The following is an 8,139-nucleotide window of genomic DNA, read 5'->3' as shown; positions in this document are numbered from 1 at the left end:
ACCCAAATGCTCTCTTTGAGCATCATTAATCTGTTCCAGTAATAAAACACCTAGACTCTTCAGACCCGGACACGATGGACCTCTAGCAGATTCTTATAACAGATTTATTTTTTTTTACTTCTGATGTGTGAAAGTTTATTAAACGTGATTTTAGCACTTTGTTGTAACTTGACCATATTGGAACTGGTCTAGCTTAAACTACCGTCTAAACGTAAGGCTGGCTATCGGAGAGGCCAGGAGCTTCTGATAACGGCTCATGTGGCATCACACATTTATGCTCATGAGCAAGAGTCGTTTATTAAACAGCAAGAAAGGACAGAAGGTTTCATTCTGCTAAAGATCTGGACGGATTTTAATCCACATCTGGTATTCCAGTGTCACTGGTTCTCAAAGCTCGGGTCAGAACAGGACCCGTGTGCATCAGACTAGAACAAACAAGAACACCTTTGTTCTAAAATGCATTAAGGTCACTCTGAAGCACTTTCTGTTCTCCGCTGGTTTCTTACACCGTTCCTAAACTCGTGGCGGCCTGGGGCCTCACACAGGGACTCCAGCAGCTGGAAGTAGTTGTACTTGATGTCGTACTCCATGTCGTACCAAAAGTTCACTGCAACGAGAAGCAGGAGAGAAACCGTGAGCTTCTGCAGCAACAAAGCATGAACGGCAGATGGACGACTGTTGACTGGTCAGTTTATGGAAAACGATGCATACTGCTGTCCGTGTCGGTGCACCACGGAGATGATGCTGCTCATCAGGGGCTGTTACCCAGGCAACACTTTGTAAAGAAAGGTTTGGTCTGTACTTGTGGGATGGCCTCTAAGCCGCACTTTGTGTGTGTGTGAGTGTGTGTTAAAGGAGATGTGAACTCAAGGGTCCGTACCTGCGGTGCATCCATGTGACTGCTGAACGTGGTGGAACCACAGCGACGGCAGGTACAGCATCTCTCCTGCCTTCACGCTGCACCGTAGAGGCTGAGCCCAGCGGTACTGTGGGTACTGCTCCAAGTCTGGTTCCAGTGGGTCCAGAGGGATCCAAGGGACCTGAGGGTGGGGTGGGGGGTCAAGCCAAACTACAGAACTTCAAGCAGACTGTCAGAACAAACAAACGTGCACCTGAACGCACCTTCTGTGAGTCCTCTGTACCGACGACCTTAAACTCGCCGCTGTCCTGCTCGAGGTAAACGGCCGGGCGATACACACCTGACAGATGGTTAACATGGTTACTGCAAGAGATGGGCACTATGGTTACATTAGGTGGATCGTTACTGAGGATAAGTGAAGGTCGCGCCAACTACGAGGATAGTGGATGAGAGATTCCAGAGCAGCGAAAGGACGTCATGCCACATGTCCCGTCCTGATGTGAGGATCAGTTGCTATGGTTACCGTAGGGGATGAAGGGTCGATCAGTGGGTGGGAGCAGGATGAAGTGCTTCTCTCCAGAAATGACACAGTAGAGATTCTCGTAGGGGTCTTTGTGCACTGGAAGCAAGCAACAACCAGAAGTCTGAATCAGTGAGTCGTGATGGACGATCGTTGCTTCAGTTCTTTTAAATCTTAACAGTCGGAACCTCTGGGCACTCGCCCCGGTCTGGTGGGAAGCAGGCTGAGACTACCACAGCTAGCTGGTCATGACTAACATTTGGATCACGTCCCACCAGTCAGAGCCCTGCTGATGCAAAACCATGAAAGTTGTGAGTGAAGTTTGGGTCCTACTAGACGTTATGGCCTTTTCTTCTCCGAGCCAAAAATTCACCGCATCAGGCATCTTTCCTAATAGAACGAAACAGAGATGACCAGTTAGTCCAACAGTAATGAGAAACATTAGGGGTGTCCGATAGCGTCGGTCGACCATCGTTATCGGCTGAGATCGGTATGGTGAACTCACCCAGCGCCGCGCTCATCCAGGCAACGTGAGGTTCCAGGTCATCGATGAGCTCAGGCAGCTCCTGCAGCAGGTTGGAACACTGCTTCTGGACGTAGAAGACTCCATTTCTCTGTACCTGAAACATTCGGTCCACCAGCGAGTCAGAACCGCAGCGATCCAAACCGCAGACAGGTCTCCCCGAGCATCTCACCTTTCCTTCAATGATGTCGAGCACGGAGGAGAAACTCATCTTTCGCTCCTCTGGCATGACAAAGTAATTGCCTGCAACGGCGTCAGCATAGCCATTAGGCGTCACTGCCACGCTGACGACCTTTGACCCGATCTTCTCCCTGCAGACAACCAACTGATCAGGTTACGCGTGTGCAGGATGAGGAGGACAAGGAGGCAGTAGATTTGATGATTAAACTCCAGAAAAATAAATATTGATGGGGTGCTTTCCATTCCTGCCTTGTATTTCTGTATTTGCAGCACTTTTGTGGGGTTCTGCCACAAAGCGCCTCACAACACAGTAAGTCATTCACACGTTGGTGGGGATGAGCTACGATGTAGCCACAGCTGCCCCGGGGCGCACTGACAGAGGCGTCCCTCCGATCACCACCAGCAGGCAAGGCGGGTTAAGTGTCTTGCCCAAAGACACAACAGCAGCATTCAGTGGGCAGAGCCGGCATTGAACCTGCAACCTTCCGAGTCCTGAACAAGCCTCTCCAGTAAAAGATCCTAATTGAATTAAACAGAGGATCTCATCATCCTGCTACTTCCCGGTAAGCAAGCTTGCTGATGCTTAACAGAAAGCCCGTAGCTATCAGGGTCACCTAACCTGAGGTAGTCCGGGGTCCACCTGGCCAGCGCTGGCCAATGGCTGAAGGCGTTGCGGATGATACATGGCTTGTTTGGGCCAATCCAGTCCCGGTAGAAGTCTAGCGGTTCTGGTGGTCCGTCCAAATAGGGCACCGATGTGTTCAGGTACAGCTCTGAAAGGTAATCAGAAACTGATGAGTCTGAGTCATCAGCTAACGCGTGACTGTGGGTGGTTTGTTGCAGTCGTGTTTCATAACACCGAACCGATCCAGGGTCTGTTCTCACCGTGAGCCTCTTGTGAAAACTCGGTCAGCCGCTCCTGAACAGCATCCATAATAAGACCCCTTTAATCTGACCCCAGATCTGTCAAAATACCACAGGCTTACATCTATCTGTCACGCGACCCACCACCATCATGTTGCAGTCACACGCTTCTTCTGTAGGTTCGGTCTGCGGAAGACCTCCTAGATTTATTTGCTGCCACCTACTGGAGGTGTCTAGCAAATGCACCATGAAGGGAGGCTTCCGTCACCGTTTGTTGTTTATCTCAGACTAGTCAGCATGATTCACTTTGAATACATTTATATTTAGAAATATTTAATTTAGAAAGACTTTCTAACACACACACACACACACACACACGCACGCACGCACGCACGCACGCACACACACACACACACGCACGCACGCACGCACGCACACACACACACACACACACACACACACACACACACACGCACACACACACACACACACCTATAGACAGGGCCAGATTAACACTTTGTTGTACCCTGGGCAACAATATTCAAGGGCTCCATCATCACGACCCAAGGATCACCATAATGTGGTCACATACAGAATATTTTACTGTAATATGCAGTAAATATACTCAATACTTGAATGCCTGACAACACGTAACCCACTCAGAGTAACCTTTGACCCACCTCGTGTGGACTGACCAATGAGGAGAGGGTCTTAACTTGAGGCCCTCTCTTCATTGGTCATTCTGCATGAGACTGACTCTCAACTGACGTTCAGTCGTAGGCAGCGAAGCGTCTCTGTGCAGCGCAAAAGCCCGGGTGGACAGTTTGTTTAATATAGGGTGATCATATTTCCATTTCCAAAAAAGAGGGCAGGGTATCTGTGCCTATGACGTCACACTATGGCAACGCCACACAAACCACGTTGGGACCCATTTTTTTGTAAGAACTAAATTAATATCAGATTCTGCCAATTAAAGGGCTCTAAAACAATTCATATGTAAATATTTAGCATATGTATTGGAAAATCTCATTTTTCTGCTTTAGTGCTGCAACAAGGTTTTATTAATAATAAATTATTATACCTTTTGTTTTACTACAGCATCGGTAAGCTTCCTGTGCACAGATTATTAAGGATGCTTGTTTCAGCTGTGAGATTAGATGATAGGATCAATAAAAAACAAGTTGTCCCACACTCCATGGAAACTTTCAGATAATCCACAAATAGTGGCTTTCAAATGGTTTTGTTACTTTTCGCAAGTTTAGAAAAGAAGCAGATGAGACAGCATGTCTGATAATTTAGTTTTTCATCTGATATATTAGAACATGTCAGTAATGTCTGAGTCTTTTTTACAAACACTGTATAACTAATACTACTGGAGAGGGTATGAACTACACAGAGGCTTCTGGGGAGCCCAGCTATGGGGTGGGTGGGTGGGGTGGTGGATGGGGTCATTTTGCCTTGGCCCTGTCTTGAAACGACCCTGGGCGTGTGACTGAGTTTTGAAGGTGATCTGAATTGTATCAGATGTATAAATATGACATGTGTATAACTTATTGTTTTATACAGGTAGAAACACGTAGTGGAGATAAATCTTACCTACATTTTACTTTTCAACTCTTTGTTTAGTTTTCTTGTTTTTATTTAACTATTTTCCTGTCCTGTCTGTCTCTCATCTTCCTGCATCTCCTCTAAACTCTCCAGAAAAAACTGCTGCCTGGATTCTTACTTTTTCACCTCATCAGTTACTTTTCAACAGATCAAAGGGATCTCCTGACCGCAAAGCGAGTGCGCCTTTCGTTGCTGCGTCAGTGATCACCGCAGCACCGCGCAGCACAGGTGATGAGCTGCGCAGTAGCAGAGCGCTTCAGGCACAAATAAGACAGAAAATAGAGAACATGTGCGGACATGAACGATCGTGTGCTAATTATAGTTTTTTGGTTGCGCCACTTTGAGAATGGACCGTGCGCTGGAAGCAGCTGCCTGGAGCGCTGCGCAAGAACGCGCTGTGCCGCTCTTTGTGCTCTCTGCTCAGAAGAGTCCATAAATGATGTAATATAGGTAGAAAACTTGTTTCCGGCTCCCCTGGATGTGTAGGATATCCAGCTCCCCCATAATTCGATCCCTGCTCCTGGATGAAAAGCCGGACATTTTCATCAATACGACCGCGGACCCCCAGTCTGGACGCCCGGACAGAGAGTGAAAAGTGGACATGTCCGGGGAAAACCGGACATACGGTCACCCTAGTTTAATATAATGCGGGAGATTACAGACATGCCTACAGTATTTTGCTCGTGCTCTTGCTGCCCTGGGCCCCTTAGAGTTCGTGGGCCCTGGGCAATTGCCCATTTGCCCATATGGTTAATCCGGCCTTGCCTATAGACAGTAGAATTGAGGCAGTTCTGAAGGCGAAAGGGGGTCAAACAACGTATTAGTTTGGTGTTCCTGATAATCCTTTAGCTGAGTGTATATATTGACCTGCTGACCTATCACCGACTTGTTAGATTTCCAAAACGTGTCCCCCCCAATATTAAACTCCTTCCTACGCCCTTGCTGCACACGTTAACTGTAATATACACAAAGCACTTAAGGGCTCCAATATAATTATGCTGCATAACAATTCAAGAGCACAAGACAAGGGACAAATAAATCAGTCCAATCCACTGTCTCACCAGATCATAATGATAGTGTGGTCCCCAGCCGAGACGCTACCATCACTGGCATTGGACAGACCGGCCAACTTCTCACAGCCCTCATCGCTAGAATTGTGTCACTCATTCTTGAAAAGGAGATTCGCTCGAGACCCTCTGTGCGTTGCAAGGAGCAGTACAACTGTTCCAAATCCAAAATGCGGTCTCACATTCCACACCTGTTAAATCACAGACCCCACTTCCTGGCTCCTCCTCGCACCCACAACGAGGCATGACCTCAAACTCACAGTATTTCTTAATCACAGCCCACAGCAGCACAATCACGTTATACAGACAAAGCAAGCTGAGAAAAACACCAACAGAAATCAGGGGCCATTTAAAGTAGCCCTCGGCCACACGTCAAGTCCATTTCACAACGTCTGAAGCTGCCTCAGAGTCAACATGACCAACCTCTTGAAAGCCACCTCTCGTTACCTCATTAGATACTACTAAATCAGAAAGTAGCTCCTTAGCCCACTGTGGAGCTTGTAAGGGTCCAAGATGGAGTGGACCGGCTCCCAGGAGCGTTCCTCGGGGCCGTAGTCCGCCCAATCTACGAGGTACTGCCAGCCCCGACTCCGGCGGCGAGCGTCAAGAATGCGCCGGACGGTGTAGATGGGCTCACCGTCGAGGAAGCGGGCCGGCGGAGGCGCTGGAGCCTGAGGCGGCAGGAGGGAGGATTCCACGTAAGGCTTGAGCCGGGAGGTGTGGAAGGTGGGATGGACACGAAGGCTTGTAGGCAGCCGCAGCCGGTACGTGACCGGGTTAATGACCTTCTGCAAAGGGTAGGGCCCGAGGAACCGGGGAGCGAGCTTCCTGGAACCGGCACGGACCCGGAGGCCTGCCGTGGACACCCAGACCTTGTCCCCTGGAGCCTAGGAGGGACCCGGGCGGTGCCTGCGGAGGTGTTGGTGTGAGTAACGGGCGTTGGCCCGGGTAATGGAGGCCCACGCCTTGATCCATGCGTTCTTGCAGTGCCTCACCAGGGATTGAGCGGCCGGCACCGCGACTTCGGGTTCTTGGTGGGAAAAGACTGGGGGCTGGTAGCCGTAGCAGACCTCGCAAGGGGACATCTGAGTGGCCGAGGAGGTGTGGAGATTATGAGACAGTTCCGCCCAGAGGAGGTACTTAGGCCACTGCGAAGGCTGGGCCGAGACAAAGCAGCGGAGGTACTGGCCCAACTGTTGGTTCGCCCGCTCCGATTGACCGTTGGTCTGTGGGTGATAGCCCGAAGACAGACTGACAGAAGCTCCCACTAGATGGCAGAAGGCCTTCCAGAAACGGGCCGTGAACTGGGGGCCACGATCTGAGACCACGTCGACCGGGAACCCGTGGAGACGCACCACGTTCTCCAGAAACAGTTCAGCAGTGCGTCGGGCCGAGGGCAGGCCCGGGAGGTCGATGAAGTGGACAGCCTTGGAAAACCGGTCAGTGACCGTCAGGATGGTGTCGAGGTCGCTGACCGGCGGGAGACCTGTGACGAAGTCCAGCCCCACATGGAACCAGGGGCAGCTGGGCACCGGAAGAGGTCTGAGGGTGCCAACCGGAGCCTGGGTGGATGCCTTAGAGCGGGCGCAGACGTCACAGGGTTCGAAGAAGAGGGCCCAGCGAGCCTAGCGAGGATTTAGCTGCTTGGCGGACCGTATGTGGGTTAGGTTCTGGTGGTCAGTCCAGATGGTGAACGGCTGAGTGGTGCCCAGAAGCCACTGCCTCCATTCCTCCAACGCCCATTTTATGGCCAGCAGCTCGCAATCCCCTACGCCGTACTTCTGCTGGGTGGTGGAAAACTTCCTGGAGAAGTAGGCGCAGGGATGTAGCCTGTCATCTGGGCCGCCTTGGGACAGGATGGCGCCGGTGCCGACATCCGAGGCGTCAACCTCGACCACAAAAGGGACTGCCTGATCCGGATGGCGCAGGATAGGAGCCGATGTGAAACGAGCGACTAGGTAGTGGAAGGCCCGAACGGCCTCTGGGGTGAGCCGGAACGGTTGACCAGGTGGGCTCGGTTGGGTGAGAGAGGTGAGAGGTGCTACAATGGTGCTAAAGTATTTGATAAATCGATGGAAAAAGTTGCAGAAACCAAGAAAACTCTGCAGTTGCTTCAGGCTGGTTGGTAGGGGCCAGTCCTTCACCGCCTGGACTTTCTGAGGGTCCATAGTCAGACCTTGATCCGAAATCAGGTAGCCCAGGAATGAAACGGACCGCTGGTGGAAGGAGCACTTCTCGGGCTTACAGAACAGGTTGTTGTCCAGAAGCCGGGTCAGGACAGCGCGAACATGGTGGTGGTGTTCGGCCTCTGACTTGGAGTAGATCAGGATGTCATCCAGGTAGGCAAACACCCACCGTCCCAACATGTCACGGAGGACATCATTGATGAAGCGTTGGAAAACGGCGGGGCTATTGCACAGTCTGAAGGGCATGACCTGGTACTCTCAGTGACCGGTGGGGGTGATGAACGCCGTCTTCCACTCATCTCCAGCTTTGATACGGACCAGGTTGTAGGCGC

General features: G+C 50.9%; 1 protein-coding gene across 2 annotated transcripts; it reads right to left on the bottom strand.

Moving 5' to 3' along the window:
* Window positions 1–323: 323 nt before the first annotated feature.
* jmjd7 (jumonji domain containing 7) lies at window positions 324–3,149 on the bottom strand. 2 transcript variants are annotated; one of them, XM_015969063.3, is made up of 9 exons: window positions 2,968–3,148; window positions 2,702–2,855; window positions 2,075–2,213; window positions 1,885–1,999; window positions 1,713–1,769; window positions 1,383–1,478; window positions 1,123–1,199; window positions 881–1,040; window positions 324–607 (listed from the first exon to the last, which is right to left on the bottom strand). In XM_015969063.3, exons 1-9 carry the CDS (start codon window positions 3,014–3,016, stop codon window positions 468–470), a joined length of 987 nt encoding a protein of 328 aa, XP_015824549.1. In that variant the 5' UTR covers window positions 3,017–3,148; the 3' UTR covers window positions 324–467. The 2 variants fall into 2 exon arrangements, 1 of the variants encoding a protein (XP_015824549.1); XR_001573689.3 differs by having other exon boundaries at window positions 459–607; window positions 1,123–1,222; window positions 2,968–3,149.
* Between the last annotated feature and the right edge of the window lie 4,990 nt (window positions 3,150–8,139).

Source organism: Nothobranchius furzeri, chromosome 18 (assembly GCF_043380555.1).
Source record: "Nothobranchius furzeri strain GRZ-AD chromosome 18, NfurGRZ-RIMD1, whole genome shotgun sequence".
NCBI classification, from domain to species: Eukaryota; Metazoa; Chordata; class Actinopteri; order Cyprinodontiformes; family Nothobranchiidae; genus Nothobranchius; species Nothobranchius furzeri.
The sequence above is the reverse complement of the archived record's forward strand: the minus strand, read 5'-3'. Positions and strand labels throughout refer to the sequence as shown.

Excerpts from the sequence above, each read along its gene's own strand:
- jmjd7 (XM_015969063.3), bottom strand. The coding sequence starts at position 3,016 with ATGGATGCTGTTCAGGAGCGGCTGACCGAGTTTTCACAAGAGGCTCAC. Across the intron at positions 2,856-2,967 it reads GTTTTCACAAGAGGCTCACG|AGCTGTACCTGAACACATCG; the intron begins GTGAGAACAGAC and ends ATTACCTTTCAG. Across the intron at positions 2,214-2,701 it reads TGGACCCCGGACTACCTCAG|GGAGAAGATCGGGTCAAAGG; the intron begins GTTAGGTGACCC and ends GGTTGTCTGCAG.